Source organism: Pelophylax lessonae (genome assembly GCF_965119305.1).
Source record: "Pelophylax lessonae genome assembly, chromosome: 3".
Taxonomy (NCBI): domain Eukaryota; kingdom Metazoa; phylum Chordata; class Amphibia; order Anura; family Ranidae; genus Pelophylax; species Pelophylax lessonae.
In genome coordinates, this window is record NC_138770.1 from 640,335,946 (window position 1) to 640,353,223 (window position 17,278).

The window sequence follows — 17,278 nt, forward strand, 5'->3', positions numbered from 1 at the left end:
GAGAAAAGCCTCCCTTGTGCAGTGGCAGGAGGTATGATATTTTGGGCTAGCCAATCAAAATATTCGAAGTTCCCCAAAACCAAGAATAAGGGCAGCTAAAGACATCAATCGGTTATGAAGGTTGAGATGGTTTTTCCTTACTCTTTGGACTCTATAGGTCTTCTTAAAATACAAGCTCCTTCTTTGGCTAGTTGGTCAGCCATAATATCTCAGCAAATGCGGTTTCAGCCCTCGTTCCCATTGAACATGGCTTTGACATCATGCAACTTCATCTGAAATTGCACGATTTCAAAGCCACGACTTCGGGTGCAACTTGAAAGACATCTGTGTGGCTTCATGCACAGATGTCAATTGAAGTTGAAAAGTCACCAAAAGTAGTGCAGGAACTACTTTTGCAAATAGGTGCGGCGCAGCATAATCGGTGTCGCACCGGTTGGAACGGTGTCATTGCCGGCAATTGGCTGCGAATTGTCATGGGATTTGACAGAGCGCTCCGAAGTTATTGAGGGCTCAAAGGCATTTCAACCAGGTGGACAGCGCATCCATTGAAAAAAAAGAAAAAAAAACACTTCCCGCACAGCGACATCATATGATGTCAGTGGAGATATCTGAATGATGGGTACAGCTGCAGGCATCATTCAGATATCTTCTTTTTCTGCCGGCGATTCCCTGCACTGTAAAAACAATTATAGTGGCTATTCAGCTGCTTGATTGTTTTTACAGGCATCGGGAGGGGGCATCCCCTTCCCGCCAACCTCTGATGCTTCTACTGGCTGGCCCAAGCGAATGGCAACCCAGAGAATGAATCAGCCGGTGGTGGCTGTTTACAAGATGGTCCACAGTCATCTCTATATTAAAAAAGAATAGCGCAACCATGCAAAAGAAATGACTATTAAATATGGAGACAATCCATAAATAAAAATGGGGGTTTAGTCCTACCATATGGCCATATCGTGCTCAAGCCCACCACTGCGTCAAAGTACCCCATTATCAGTGGGTCCTACACTAGCCATAGAAAAGGGGTGAATCCAGCCTCTCCAACCCTTGGAGACAACACTCCTTGCTGGGATGGATGTGCTAATGCACTACAAAGGACTCCTCTTGTATCTACTTGATGGTGGACTCTGATAGAGTACAGGTGTGTGTGGGGGGTGGGATGCTCAACCACAGAAGTCTGATCAGACTGAATACATAATAAACAAGCAAAAAATTGGGGGAGCAAACCCTGAACATGTATATCTAAAGCCGGTGCAGCTATGGACCAAGCAACATGTATATTAGTATTAGCACATCCATCCCAGCAAGGAGTGTTGTCTCCAAGGGTTGGAGAGGCTGGATTCACCCCTTTTCTATGGATAGTGTAGGACCCACTGATAATGGGGTACTTTGACGCAGTGGTGGGCTTGAGCACGATATGGCCATATGGTGGGACTAAACCCCCATTTTTATTTATGGATTGTCTCCATATTTAATAGTCATTTCTTTTGCATGGTTGCGCTATTCTTTTTTAATATACATGTTGCTTGGTCCATAGCTGCACCGGCTTTAGATATACATGTTCAGGGTTTGCTCCCCCAATTTTTTGCTTGTTTATTATGTACACAGTCATCTCTATGACTTTCAGCAACTGGGCACCACGTTACGTCACGTTTGGGTTCGGCAGTTGTAAACAATGCCGTTGCCTCGGCTGGGAAGTCGAGATTGTTTTTTATTTTAGGCTTTCCAGCCTAGAGGAGATGTGGGGACTTATAGACCCCAGATCGCTCTGTAAAGAAGACCTGTCATGCCCTATTTCTATTACAAGGGATGATTACATAACTTGAAAGAGGAATAAAAGTGATAAAAAAAATGTAAAGGGAGAGTGTCAAAATAGAAAGATAAAAGTAAAATAAATAAATAAAAAAAGCCCTTCCATCCCCGTGTGCTAGCACGCAGAAGCAAACACATATGTACGTTGCGCCCGCATATGTAAACGGCGCTCAAACCATACATGTGAGGTATTGCCATGAATGTTTGAGTGAGAGAAATAATTCTAGTGCTAGATCCCCTCTAACTCTAAACCAGTAACCTGTAAATATTTGTGACGCCTTTGGAGATTTTCGAGTACCAAAGTTTGGCGTTATTCCACGAGTGTGCGCAATTTCAAAGCGTGACATGTTAGGTATCTATTTACTCGGCCTAACATCATCTTTCATATAATGCATAACATCGGGCTAACTTTAATGTTTTTTTTTTCTTTTTAATTCATTAACCACTTGCCGACCGCCGCACGACTATCTACGTCGGCGGTCAGCCCCTCACAGGCAAAGTGACGTAGGTCTACGTCACTAGCTTGTGAGGGTCTAGGGAGCGAGCGCGCGCCCCCGGAGGAGCGCTCCCGCTCCCGAGTGGTCACGGACCCCCCCGCGCGTGTGACCGGCGGACCCGATGTCCGCCGGCCACTCTGCGATCGGCGGGGGAGAGGGAGAAAGTCAGGCAGCTTGTGTAAACAAGCTGCCTGTCATTCTCCTCGCTGTATGAGAGCTGATCATCTGGATCTACTATGTAGATCCGTTGATCACTCTGCATACAGCTGAAGCCCCAGCCAATCACAGTTAGAATCACGCCCCTAGGGACACACACAGCCCCTCCCTCTCAAATAAAGTTAACCCCTTCACTACCAGTGTATTTTTACAGTAACAGTGCATATGTATAGCACTGATTACTGTAGAAATGTCACTGGTAACCCCAAAAGTGTCAAAAATGTCAGTCAAGGGTCCGATCTGTCCGCCGCAATGTCGCAGTACCGCAAAAAAAATCGCAGATCGCCGCCATTACGCGTTAAAAAAAAAAAAAAAACAACAAAAATGACAAAAATCTTTCCCTTAGTTAGTAAACGCAATAACTTTTGCGCAAACCAATCAAAATACGCTTTTTGCGATTTTTTTTTACCAAACATAGGTAGCATAAAACAAATTGGCCGAAAATTTTAAAAAATTTTGATTTTTACATTTTTTTTGGGGGGAATTTCATATAAAAAAAAGGGAAAAATATTGCTATTTTTGCAAAATGGACGCTCTTTTTTTGTTTATAGCGCGTGATCAAAAAATCGCACAGGTGATCAAATACCGCCAAAAGAAAGCTCTGTTTGTGGGAAAAAAAGGACGCCAAATTCGTTTAGGTACAGCGTCGCACGACCGCGCAATTCTCCGTTAAAGTCACGCAGTGCCGAATCACAAAATACCCCCTGGTCGGAATGGGGGTAAAATCTTCCGGGGCTTAAGTGGTTAAAAATAAAAAAAAAATGCGTTTGAAAAATTGCTGTGCAAATACTGTGTGACATAAAAATTTGCAAAGACCACCATTTTATTCCCTAGGGTCTCTGCTAGAAAATTACTCAGAACCCCCAAACATTATAAATGCTTTTTTAGCAAACAAATTATGATTTTTACATGTAGGAGAGAATTGTCAGAATTGGCCTGGGTGGCAAGTGGTTAAACCCTCTGGAATATATAGGTATTATATAAGGGGATAGGTCTGAGTTTTCAATTACAAGTGGTACCTTAATCAGAACACCTGGACCATGCCTTTCTGAGACGATGAAAAAAATCATGCCCCCCCCCCCCGCTGCTCTGCCCGGGTCTCCCGTCCCACCGGGAGACCCGAGCAACCAGCCGGAACGTCTGGCGGCTGGTTAGAGTACCGAACAAAGCCAGATTTTGCTTCGATCGGGTCTCCAATCATGTAACCCGGAAGCAACGCCACTTCCGGTTTATTTGGCTGCCAACATAAGTTGACATAGAAGATGTATCAGCAATTTAATAGGCAGAGATTTTAAGGGGCTTTATTATATTTGTGGGGGCAGCTGTATGTCTGGGCTGCTTTGTACCTGCCCAGGACATCACTCTTAATGGTGAACTATCATTTTGCGTGTCATTTTTTGTGTGTGGCACCGTTCCAATCCATCTTCAAAAATCTCCCAAGATTAAAATACATGAATATTCAAAATATTTATTTTTTGTCAAGGGGATGTGGAGTATTTGCAGGTAAAATACAAACCAGCAAAGCAGATTTTTTTTTTTTTTTACTGATCTATATGCAGCGCTGGTTATGTGCCTGTGTTTACAGGATCATTAAAAACAATGGGCTGCATTTAGATCAGTTAAAAAAAAAATGGCCAAGTGCCTAAAAATTTTAAGTTTTTAGGCATCTGGGGACAGGAGCCTAAATCTCTGATATCTTTTTGATTTGAGAGGGATCATATGGTTTCCTTTTTTCTTCAAAGTCTTCAAAAAAGTTTTGAGAATGACACAAAATATTAATTTTCACAAAGTCTGCTGCCTCAGTTTTTATGGCAATATACTCCAGAATGTTATTAGGAGTGATCAGGTGAATTGCAATTATTTGCAAAGTCCCTCTTTGCCATGAAAATTAACAATCCCATTAAAAAAACGTTTCCACTGTATTTGTGAAGAAGGCTTAAGTGCATCCAAGAAAGTCCAGCAAGCACCAGGACCGTCTCCTACAGTTAATTTGGCTGCGGGATCGGGGCAACACCAGTGAAGAGCTTGCTCAGGAATGATAGCAGGCAAGTGTGAGTACATCTGAACGCACAGTGAGGAGAAGACTTTTGGAGGATGGCCTGGTGTCAGGAAGGGCAGCAAAGAAGCCACTTCTCTCCAGGAAAAACATCAGAAACAAACTGATATTCTGCAAAAAGTACAGGGATTGGACTGCTGAGGACTGGGGTAAAGTCATTTTCTCTGATAAATCCTCTCTTCGTTTGGGGCATCCGGAAAATTCTTGTTTGGGGAAGAAAAGGTGAGCGCTTCCATCAGTCCTGTGTCATGCCAACAGTAAAGTTTTCTGAGACCATTCATGTATGGGGTTGCTTCTCAGCCAAGGGAGTGAGCTCACTCACAATTTTGCCTAAGAACCTAAGCCATGAATAAAGAATGATACAAAAACATTATCTGAGAGAAACTTCTCCCAACCATCCGAGAACAGTTTGGTGATGAACAATGCCTTTTTTAGCATGATGGAGCACCCTGCCATAAGGCTAAAGTGATAAGTGGCTTGGGGAACAAAACATCAAAATGTTGGTTCCATGCCCAGGAAACTCCCAGACCTTGATCACATTATGATCTTGTGGTCAATCCTTAAGAGGCGGGTGAACAAAAAACCCCCACAAATTCTGACAAACTTCAAGCATTGATATTGCAAGAAGGGGCTACTGTCAGTCAGGATGTGGCCCAGAAGATGATTGACAGCATGCCACGGAGAAGTGCAGAGTTGTGGAAAAAAGAAAGGTCAACACTGCAAATATTGAATAATAAATAAAATTATAAATGCTGGTGCAATAGTGCAATATTCCAAAACAATTCCAAAGTGCTATGTGCTCAGTGCAAAGGGATGTCCACATGCAGGATCAAAACAATGGGGGGAATCCGTCACCAAGTTATGCACCCATTTACCAGACGACCCCTTGGTAAATGGTCTTTTGGAATGGTTCCCAAATTTAATTTGAAGGTATTCTATGGTTCATTGTCACACTGAAAGGTGAAATTCCTCTTCATGACCACCAAATCCACCAGGAGGATATACAGTGGACGCATTACCAAATTCCTCTGGGACAGTGGAACGGACCCTCACATACATTCTAGTGGGATTCACACAAGGGAACGGCTGTGGAAAATTTGGGAACCATTCCAAAAGACCATTTACCCGAGCTAGACCCCAAGGGGTCATCTGGTAAGTGGGTGCATAACTCGGTGACGGATTCCCCCCAGTGTTTTGATCCTGCATGTGGACATCACTTTGCACTGAGCACATAGCACTTTGGAATTGTTTTGGAATATTGCACTATTGCACCAGCATTTATAATTTGAACTTTTACGAAGCACGGACACTTGGGGGTTCACTTTTCATATGATTTTTAAGTGTAATTTATATGAATAATTTGTATTTGATGATGTATAATAGGACACCATAATATCCTTGAGCGCTGTCTCCCTTTTCTCACTCACTAAGTACACAACCCCTTGTTGTTTTGACTAGCGGCTCAAGAAAAATTATTTATTATAGTTGCACAGATACGCAACATTTCATTCACAATTTAATTTATTATAATTTCTTTTCACTAGAATCCTAGGCGCGGTCACGTGAGGTTATATACTCACAATTTTTTATTTCTTTCAATTGTCAATAAAAGACTCATGAAATGCTAGTAATTATAGTTCAGTATACAATAGTAACATCTGACAAAAAGATCTAAAAACACCTAAACCGCAGACTTTGTGAAAATTAATATTTGTGTCATTCTCAAAACTTTTGGCCAAGGCTGTAGATCTAAAGATATTGTGAGAATTAACCCAATTGGGTAGACTTAGGTCTGAGAGACAATTTTTTTTTTTTATAATTTAACGTTCTGATGTATTTATGATCAAAATATACATCAAATGTATTCAAATTATTTTTGGGCGCATATTTTAATACTTTAATACCCGATGTTCCTCTCTGCTCAATGTCACAGAACTAAAATTATAAAAGGCTTACCCCCCATTACTCTCTTTTTCAGTATCCTTCCCTCTTTACATACACTTGTTCTATGTGTTCTCATCTTCTACCGATTGCAGTCCTCCTCTAAATGTATGGAGTTAAACTATATATGATCAGGGATAAAATAGATTCCTATATAAAAAGGAAGTCTGTGACATCATCATGTTTGCCTACAAAGTTCAGGAATGTCCAGTCGCTATGTAGAGGAATCACTAAGACACAAATGTCACAACCATTTGCTCTTCATGCTCCTAGTCTTAAATCACTAGCAGTAGATATAGATGTCAGGCAAGGGTAGATTCACTGAGCAGACCCCGAGTCTCCGGGCTTGGCTTATGTATTAGAACAAATGAGGAGAGGTGGGTTGTGTTATTGGTGGCCCCTAGGAAAAAAAAAGTCACACTGACTGCTAATCTTACGAACAGGAAATTAGTGAAAGTGAACCCTGGAAAGCAGAGGATGAGATAAGGATTATTAGTGGCTACTGCAGTAAAAGAAAAAAAGGAGTTCATGCAAAATAACTATTACTAAAACAACCTTTTTCTTATCAATTTATTGCCAGATTGGGGATACAAAAAAAACATAATGACAGTTCATATCTAAAAACAGAACTGAGTGCATTCATTGAGTCCAAGCACCATCATTTTAAAACATGAAAAACTTCAAGGGTATGTCATCGCTGCTGAACATTAATATTTAGAATGTGAACCTTTACACGCTCCCCAGGGTCCAAGGCCAAATCGTATTCCGTTTCTTCTCATTTGGGAGTTTGATTTCTATTATATAAAAATCTCAAAGTGAAATAATCCAGCCCATCCCATACCAATGTCCACAAACCTCCATACATTGTAGCATTTTCCAACTTCCCAGGAAGAACTTTTCCAACCTTCAAGTCTTCAATGCAGACGTTATTGGTCTTGAAATCAGTTTTATCAAACTCTGTAAATCTATTTGTGTTGAATCTTCTGATCAGTTTTGTTCAGGAAAGAATGTAAATCATTTAACAGTTTCACAGAATTAAAGTAAAAAAAATCCCCATGCAGCTGTGTGCAATCATATCTGCTAATTAGGACCTTGCTACAACAATGTGATTCACAACCCCAGTAAATAAAATAAACATACAAGTGTGTAGATTTCCAAATTTTTAACTATAAACACCACTGAAAAAAACTTTCACGAAAAAAAATCTCAACTCAACTATTACTATATATACATACTGTATAATCCATAATCTCATTTCAACACATACACAACTCACCTGATAAGTATAAATGCAGAATGTGCTACATACAGCCAACCTACTGGACTAGAATGTTACAAACTATGGCACCTACACTCAACACCCATATTGTAAGCTATCGCCATTGTTTTATAATTTGTTTTATCCGTGATACATCAAGCTTCACTGATAAAACAGTTGAGGTCAAATTCTATACTCCAACCATCCAGGACCAAAACTTTAGCATCATAAATGCACCACGATTCCCTCCTACTTCGTTGTCTCACAAAAGTGCCCCCTTCTCCCCTGTTTTTTTTTAAAATCATACTTACCTATGTGGATGCAGCATCAGCCCGATGCTGCAGCTGTCTCCCACCGGATCAAACATTGAGAACCGAGCGCTCAAATGCTGCCGACTGCTCAGTTCTCAGAGCTTCCTGAGCAGAGAGGCGGTGATTGTTATTCGCTCACTGGAGTGCTGGGCTGTGGAGGGGGTGGGAGTGTCCGGCTCAGGCTCTCAGCGGCTCACTGAGAGGCTGAGCCGGGTGGCGGTCCAGGCATGTGGGCAGATCCTGACCATATGGTCGTGATCTTTCAAAAGCCTAGACCGGCTCGGTGACATCAGCCAAAAGTGGGCTTCAGCTCACTGTCTGCTGAAAGTGGGTCACAGGAGTGCAAAATGATCTGCATTCCTGTGATCCATAGAAGTACAGCCAATTGAGCTTTGGCTGTACTTCTCCTTTAACCTTCTCTGATTCTTAAAACTGTAATCCACCAGGATCATGACTGTGGTGTTACCTAAAAGGGTTTCAGACACCGTTTGGTGTAATATGTTAATAAATATGTTCCATCATACGTATTACTGCCAGAGTCCTAGATGTGTGACCTATGTAATAAAGCCCACAAGGACATTCCAAAATATATAATACACCTTCTGAGTTGCAGGAGACAAATTCCCTATTGTGATTTTTTTTTACCTGTTGCACATGCCACAAATTCTTTCTTTCTCTAAATAATCTGTCATAATCTCTACAGGCATCTCCCTCATAAAAAAACAAAAACCTTTCTGATCCAGAAAAGTAAAGGTGAGCTGCTGAGGGGATCTAAAATAATCCTCATCAAGGTATTGTGCTTTCCTTTTTATGCAAATTGGTTTTATACAGCAAACACCCACTTATTATTATTAACCACTTAGGCCCCGGAATATTTTACCCCCTTTCTGACCAGGGCCTATTTTGCGATTCGGCACTGCGTTGCTTTAATGGACAATTGCGCGGTCATGCGACGCTGTACCTAAACGAATTTCACGTCCTTTTTTTCCCACAAACAGAGCTTTTTTTTGGTGGTATTTGATCACCTGTGCGATTTTTTAAACATGCGCTATAAACAAAAAAAGTGCGTAAATTTTGAAAAAAACAATATTTTTCACATTTTTTTATATGAAATTCCCAAAAAAAATGTAAAAATCAAAATTTAACATTTTTAGGCCAATTTGTTTTCTGCTACATATTTTTGGTAAAAAAAGAATTGCAAAAAGCGTATTTTGATTGGTTTGTGCAAAAGTTATTGCGTTTACTAACTAAGGGAAAGATTTTTGTCATTTTTGTTGTTTTTTTTTTTAACGAGTAATAACGGCGATCTGCGATTTTTTTTTGCAGGATTGCGACATTGCGGCGGACAGATTGGACCCTTGACTGACATTTTTGACACTTTTGGGAGTACCAGTGACATTACTGCAGTAATCAGTTCTATACATATGCACTGTTACTGTAAAAATGACACTGGGAGGGAAGGGGTTAACTTATTGGAGAGGGAGGGGTTAAGTGTGTCCCTAGGGGCGTGTTTCTAACTGTGATTGGATGTGGCTACTTGTGTAAGAACAGAGATCAATGGTCCTACATAGTAGAACCGTGTGATCTCCATTCTTACACAGGTGAGAATGACAGGCGGCTGTGTTTACATTAGCCGCCTGCCTTTCTCCCGCTCTAACGGACGATCGCGAGTGCCCGGCGAACATCGGGCCCCAGAGCCTCACAGGCTAGCGACGTAGACCTACGTCGCTCTGCCTGTGAGGGGCTGACTGCCGACGTAGATCTACGTTAGGCAGTCAGCAAGTGGTTAATTTACATTTTGTAAAGCGCCAACAGTTTGCTCAGCGCTTTACAAAATGAAGGCAGACATTACAGTTAAAATACAATTTGGCACAAGAGAAATAAGAGGGCCCTGCTCGTTAGAGCTTACAATCTAAGAATCTAACAATCCCTAATGTGATGGCATTGGTGCTTTCTTATATATAAATCTGGGATGTATAAATGTCAAAAATATTTTGAAGTATTGCCCAATTGCAGTCTAGAGACTCCTTCAAATATGTGTTTGCATTGTTCATCTTTTTTGTGCATACATTTTAAAATTAAAAGGTAAGAATTGTCGTCCACTATTATTAAAAGAACTAAAACAGACTGTATAAAAAAAATAACCACTAACATAATCACAACAGTTTGGTGACGATGTGAAAAAAAACATTACTAACAACCTTTTTTGTATCAATTTATTCCCGAGCTGGGGATACAAAAAAAAAAAAAAAAAAAGGCACTTCATATGTAAAAACAGAACCGAGTGCATCTACTGAGTCCGCCAAACTTTATTTTAAAACACGCAAAAGTTCAAGCGTAATTCTTGACTGTCGGAGATCAATATTTAGAACTCGAACCTCTACACGCTCTCCGGGTCCAAGCCCAAGACTTCTCCGTCTTTTCTCCTTAGAGAGTTTATCCTCGGTTATAAAGCGCATAGGAATTAGCCCAGCTTTTCCTACACCAATGTCCACAAAAACTCCAAACAATGTGGCATTTTCAACCTTCCCAGTAAGGACAGTTCCAATCTTCAGGTCTTCAATACAGACGATATTGGTCTTGAAATCGGATTTATCAAACTCTGTAAAATAGATAGTTTTTCAATCAGTGCAGCTTAGGTATTTATTGCATAAGAACAGTATACCATCATGGTGAAAGAATAGGACTAAATACTGTTAGATATAACTTACAGTGCATCCAGGTAAGTATTCATTGGGCTTCACTTTTCCACATTTTGTAATGTTAAAGCCTTATTCCAAAATGGATTAAATTATTTTCCTCAAAATTCTACAAACAATACCCCATATTGACAACATAAAAGAAGTTTGTTTGAAAACTTTGCAATTTTATTAAAAATAAAAAACGAAAAAAAGTATTCACAGCCTTTGCCATGACACTCAAAATTTAGCTCAGGTGCATTGTTTTCACTAATCATCCTTGAGATGTTTCTACGACTTGACTGGAGTCCACCTGTGGTAAATTCATTTGAGTGGACATGATATGGAAGGGCACACACCCTGTCTATATAAGGTCCCACAGTTAACAGTGCATGTGAGAGCACAAACCAAGCCATGAAGTCCAAGGAATTGTCTGTAGACCTCAGAGACAGGATTGTATGGAGACATAACCCACCTGGAGTTTGCCAAAAGGCACCTGAAGGACTTTCAGACCATGAGAAACAAAAGTCTCTGGTCTGAGGAAACAAAGATTGGACTCTTTGGCCTGAATGGCAAGTGTCATGTCTGGAGGAATCAAGCACGATCTTCTCCTTGCCATGGTGAAGCATGGTGGCAGCATCATGCCATGGGGATGTTTTTCAACCGCAGGAACTGGGAGACTAATCAGGATCGAGGGAAAGATAAATGCAGCAATGTACAGAGACATCCTTGATAAAAACCTGCTCCAAAGCTCTCTGGACCTCAGACTGGGTTGAAGGTTCATCTTCCAACAGGATAACAACCCTAAGCACACAGCCAAGATAACAAAGGAGTGGCTACAGGACAACTCTGTGAATGTCCTTGAGTGGCCCCAGCCAGAGCCCAGACTTGAACCCGATTAAATATCTTTGGAGAGATCTGAAAATGGCTGTTCACCGACGCTCTCCATTCAACCTGATGGCGCTGGAGAGGTCCTGCTAAGAAGAATGGGTGAAACTGCCCAAAAAACAAGTGTGTCAAGTTTGTAGCATCATCCTCAAAAAGACTTGAGGCTGTAATTGGTGCCAAAGGTGCTTCAAACAAAAGTATTCAGCAAAGGTTGTGCAAACGTATGTACATGTAATTGTTTTAATTTTTTATTTTTAATACATTTGCAAAGATTACAAACTTCTTTCACGTTGTCATTATGGGGTATTGTTTGTAGAATTCTGAGGAAAATAATTTATTCCATTTTGGAATAAGGGCGTAACAAAACAAAATGTGGAAAAAGTGAAGCCATATGAATACTTTACGGATGCACTGTATATCTCATGATTTTACATCATTCATATTCATCAACATTCCGAATGTGTCCCTCTGTATAAATGATACTTTAGCAATAATTTTTACTTTCTATTATCCATAAGTTCAAACTAATACGTTGTACAAACATGTTGTAGATAATTATATTTACAGTGTACTGCATATTTTATTTTTGTTTTACCAAAAAATCAAGTAATTGTTATGATGTGTGTGAGTGAATCACCTATACATTTGTTAAAGAATAACTCTAGGAATTGAAGCACTTTTAAAAATCTGCTGGCTTATAAGGGGTTAACTCAAACAAGGTTTATGCCACCTCATACTTCAGGTGCTCCAAAATTGGACCATTACGTAGCCACTCTGTCTGCCCCTCCTCCTCTTGCCCAATCACGTAAGGCTTTGAATTTTTGTAAACCCATTCACAAAATACAAAGTATTCTGTGAATGGACAGAGGAAGGGAGGGGCATGCAGAGCCGATGCTGTGTAGCAGAGTGCATCTCTCCCATCAGAATGGAAGTATAGAAATAGTGCACTTCTGGCACTCGGTAAGAATGTAAATAGCACATAAAAGAGACAGACTTAACTTTTAATAAAGATCTTAAACTCCTGGAGTTCTTGTTTAACATTTGTTGCACTTTGATTTGTTGCAGTCCTTTTGATTTGTGCCTAAACATACTGTATTTGTTTTCCTACCTAAGAATAATCTAATTATATTTAATCACTTGCCGACCGCACTATAGCAGTTTTACTAATATATACATGATCCCGCACTTCCCGCCGGCTCGCTGCTGCTAATTCTACACAGCGGGTCCTGCAGACTTTTTTGTCCACTGGCACCAGCTAAACAATCGATACACAGGCAGAATGGCGATCTGGCTATGTAAAAAAACAAAAAGCATGTCTCCAGTCCATCAGTAGGGAAGGCATTGATCCTGTGTTCCTGCAAAAGCACCTCCCACACAGTTAGAAAACACTGGTTAGGCACACATTTAACTCTTTGATCGCTCCTGATGTTTAACCCCTTCCCAGCCAGTGTCAGTACAGTGACAATGCATATTTTTAACACTGATCACTGTACAGTATCTCACAAAAGTGAGTACACCCCTCACATTTTTCTAAATATTTTATTATATCTTTTCATGTGACAACACTGAAGAAATGACACTTTGCTACAATGTAAAGTAGTGAATGTACAGCTTGTATAACAGTGTAAATTTGCTTTCCCCTCAAAATAACAACACACAGCCGTAATGTCTAATCCGTTGGCAACAAAAGTGAGTACATCCCTAAGTGAAAATGTCCAAATTGGGCCCAAAGTGTCAATATTTTGCGTGGCCACCATTATTTCCCAGCACTGACTTAACCCTTTAGGGCATTGAGTTCACCAGAGCTTCGAAGGTTGCACTGGTGTCCTCTTCCAATCCTCCATGGCGACCAACTGCACCATGTCACAACTTCCTCAGTAAGGGGTAAGTCGTGACGCGGGAGCGTGTGACGCAACGCGTTTAGGAGGCGGAGACTACGAGCGGCAACACGGCAGCACGGCTCCTCCAGAGGCTTCTTGTATTTGTTATGAGTTCTACCAGCTAGCACAAGCTGCGGATTGAGCCTATTTTGTTAGTGTATCCTATTGTTTATAATTATTAAAGGTACCATATCAGAAAGCATTAGATCTCCTGTTGCTTTCTTTTTCATGCTTATCGGGAGGTACTGTGGCTATATGCGGGCATTCCACATATCCCCTTAAGGAGTAGTGCTTCATTGATATCCCCACAAGGATCACTTCCATTGGGATCATTTACTGCTTCTATAATCTGCTGGATAGAGTAGTCTATTAATGATATCCCCACAAAGGATCACTGCCACTGGGATTATTTACTGCTTATTGAACCTGTGGGAAGGTGAGAGGCTATCCATAGTGCAGTTTGGAGACCGCTGGTCTATGCAAATGTACTGTATTAAACATGGTGGTTTAAATTAATATCTGATTCTCAAATGGATACCCAACGCTTTGGTTGGTTATACCCTTACCCCAAAATTCTGTGTATCAGATTATTATTTAAGATTCCTTCAACCCAAAAGTGAAAGTTATTTATAAGTTGAACTTAGTCATTCCCTGATTTATAGGTCTTAGGTACTCCAAAAACGGGATCTCCTCAAAATAATCCGGATCTTGTATCAATGGGAATTTTGGGTGTTCCTAAACTCTTGACAGTTGATTGACAGTTCTGCTACATGAACAGTCTGTATTCTTTTAGAGAATGAAAAACCGTGTCTACTTTACTGACCACCTGCCTATATAGCAGTATTTTATGTTTTTGGACTAAAATACAGGTACTATGCAACGTTAAAGGGCTAGATGAAGCAGCAACGCGTCCTATTATAATCTCAACATAAATGAAAAAGTGCATTAGAGGCCGTCACATTGCTGAGAAATAATTTCTTTTCAGCCAACATCATTTCCCCTTAGCAGAAATCGAATATTAATGCCGGCACAATAGTGATCATAAATTCTGTGAAAGAAAAAAGCCTTTGTAGCCATCCAGGGAGCAGCTGTAAAGAAAGCCAAATAATAAGAAACCAGGCGAGAAGGTTGTGCTGTGAAATGACTCATTTTTGTGGTCAGGCGACCGCGTATTCAGGAAATGAATTCAAATCTGAAAATAAATTATATGCCGTATAAATTGTGAATCAAGAAAACGCGTACTTATTAAACACAGCCACCAGAGACGCAGGGAAGACTGCGGTTAGATCATGACAGGGCATACTTCTAGAAGTAAATGTTATTCCTGGGGAGGGCTCAGCATACAATCTGATAAATGGGTGATTTATGAGCCCGAACGAGAAAAAGAAATACACTTCTCAGCTGTCTCTTCAATCAAAATCTTTGTAAAGGTTCAGATGAAGAGGAGATGGTGTAAACCTACAAGGCCGGTATTAAAAAAGGAATTATTATTTTGTGTAAGGTCATGTGCCGTTTGAAGCTTCTCCTGAAAAATGACTTTACTCCAAGCTGTGCTGCTGAGAATATCTCTTTGTATATAGAAAAGACAAATACACCACATATACATTATTATACAGTAGCTACAAAGGCAATGTAAATAGGCCTGTCTCCATGGGGAAAGACATACACTTAAGACACACTTCCAAAAGTTACAAAACATTCTGTATAGTTATATAGGATGATATCTATCCATTACTTTATACTCAGCAATGCTAAAGTGTACCAGTTGACATAGAAAAATAGGGGTATAATTCTGAGAATTCAGAAATTAGTTTGCAGACTAGCTAATAAAAGAAAATCATTACATGTATATAAATATATATATACACACACACACACACAGTATCTCACAAAAGTGAGTACACCCCTCACATTTCATTTTTGTAAATATTTTATCAAATCTTTTCATGTGACAACACTGAAGAAATGACACTTGGCTACAATGTAAAGTAGTGAGTGTACAGCTTGTATAACAGGGTAAATTTGTTGTCCCCTCAACATAACTCAACACACAGCTATTAATTTCTAAACCGCTGGCAACAAAAGTGAGTACACCCCTAAGTGAAAATGTCCAAATTGGGCCCAAAGTTTCAATATTTTGTGTGGTCACCATTACTTTTCAGCACTGTCTTAACCCATTCGGGCATGGAGTTCACCAGAGCTTTACAGGTTGCCACTGGGGTCCTCTTCCACTCCTCCATGACGACATCACAGAGCTGGTGGATGTTAGAGACCTTGCGCTCCTCCACCTTCCATAAGGTGAACCTTCTCCATTTATAGACAATTTGTCTTACCATGGACTGATGAACAGCAAGGCTTTTAGAGATACTTTTATAACCCTTTCCAGCTTTATGCAAGTGAACAATTTTTAATCTTAGTTCTTCTGAGAGCTCTTTTTTGCGAGGCATCATTCACATCAGGCAATGCTTCTCGCGAAAAGCAAACCCAGAACTGGTGTGTGTTTTTTATAGGGCAGGGCAGCTGTAACCAACACCTCCAATCTCATCTCATTGATTGGACTCCAGTTGGCTGACCTCTCACTCCAATTAGCTCTTAGAGATGTCATTAGTCTAGGGGTTCACATACTTTTTCCACCTGCACTGTGAAGGTTTACATGGTGTGTTCAATAAAAACATGGCAACATTTCATTCTTTGTGTGTTATTAGTTTAAGCAGACTGTGATTGTCTATTGTTGTGACTTAGATGATGATCAGATCACATTTTATGACCAATTTGTGCAGAAATCCATATCATTCCAAAGGGTTCACATACTTTTTCTTGCAGCTGTATATATCCCAATATATCACATACACACATATATATATATATATATATATATATATATATATATATATATATACACACAAACCTGATTCCAAAAACATTGGGACACTGTACAAATTGTGAGTAAAAAAGGAATGGACTAATTTACAAATTTCATAAACTTATATTTTATTCACAATATAATATAGATAACATATCAAATTTTGAAAGTGAGACATTTTAAAACATCATGCCAAATATTTGCTCATTTTGAATTTCACGAGAGCTACACATACCAAAAATAGTTGGGACAGGTAACAATAAGAGGCCGGAAAAGTTAAATGTACATATAAAGAACCGCTGGAGGACCAATTTGCAACTTATTAGGTCAATTGGCAACATGATTGGGTATAAAAAGAGCCTCTCAGAGTGGCAGTGTCTCTCAGAAGTCAAGATGGGCAGAGGATCACCAATTCCCCCAATGCTGCGGCGAAAAATAGTGGAGCAATATCAGAAAGGAGTTTCTCTGAGAAAAATTGCAAAGAGTTTGAAGTTATCATCATCTACAGTGCATAATATCATCCAAAGATTCAGAGAATCTGGAACAATCTCTGTGCGTAAGGGTCAAAGCGGGAAAACCATACTGGATGCCCGTGATCTTCAGGCCCTTAGACGGCACTGCATCACATACAGGAATGCTACTGTAATGGAAATCACAACATGGGCTCAGGAATACTTCCAGAAAACATTGTCGGTAAACACAATCCACCGTGCCATTCACCGTTGCCGGCTAAAACTCTATAGGCCAAAAAAGAAGCCATATCTAAACATGATCCAGAAGCGCAGGCTTTTTCTCTGGGCCAAGGCTCATTTAAAATGGACTGTGGCAAAGTGGAAAACTGTTCTGTAGTCAGACGAATCAAAATTTGAAGTTCTTTTTTG

At 40.1% G+C, this 17,278-nt stretch overlaps 1 protein-coding gene across 1 annotated transcript in view; it reads right to left on the reverse strand.

Moving 5' to 3' along the window:
* Positions 1-10,290: 10,290 nt before the first annotated feature.
* The window catches only part of SRBD1 (S1 RNA binding domain 1), a 399,572-nt gene continuing 392,584 nt past the window's right edge, over positions 10,291-17,278 (reverse strand). Inside the window, exon 22 of the mRNA XM_082249845.1 lies at positions 10,291-10,690. Coding sequence (XP_082105971.1) covers positions 10,398-10,690 — 293 coding nt within the window. The 3' untranslated portion in view covers positions 10,291-10,397. The remainder of the gene's footprint in view (positions 10,691-17,278) is intronic.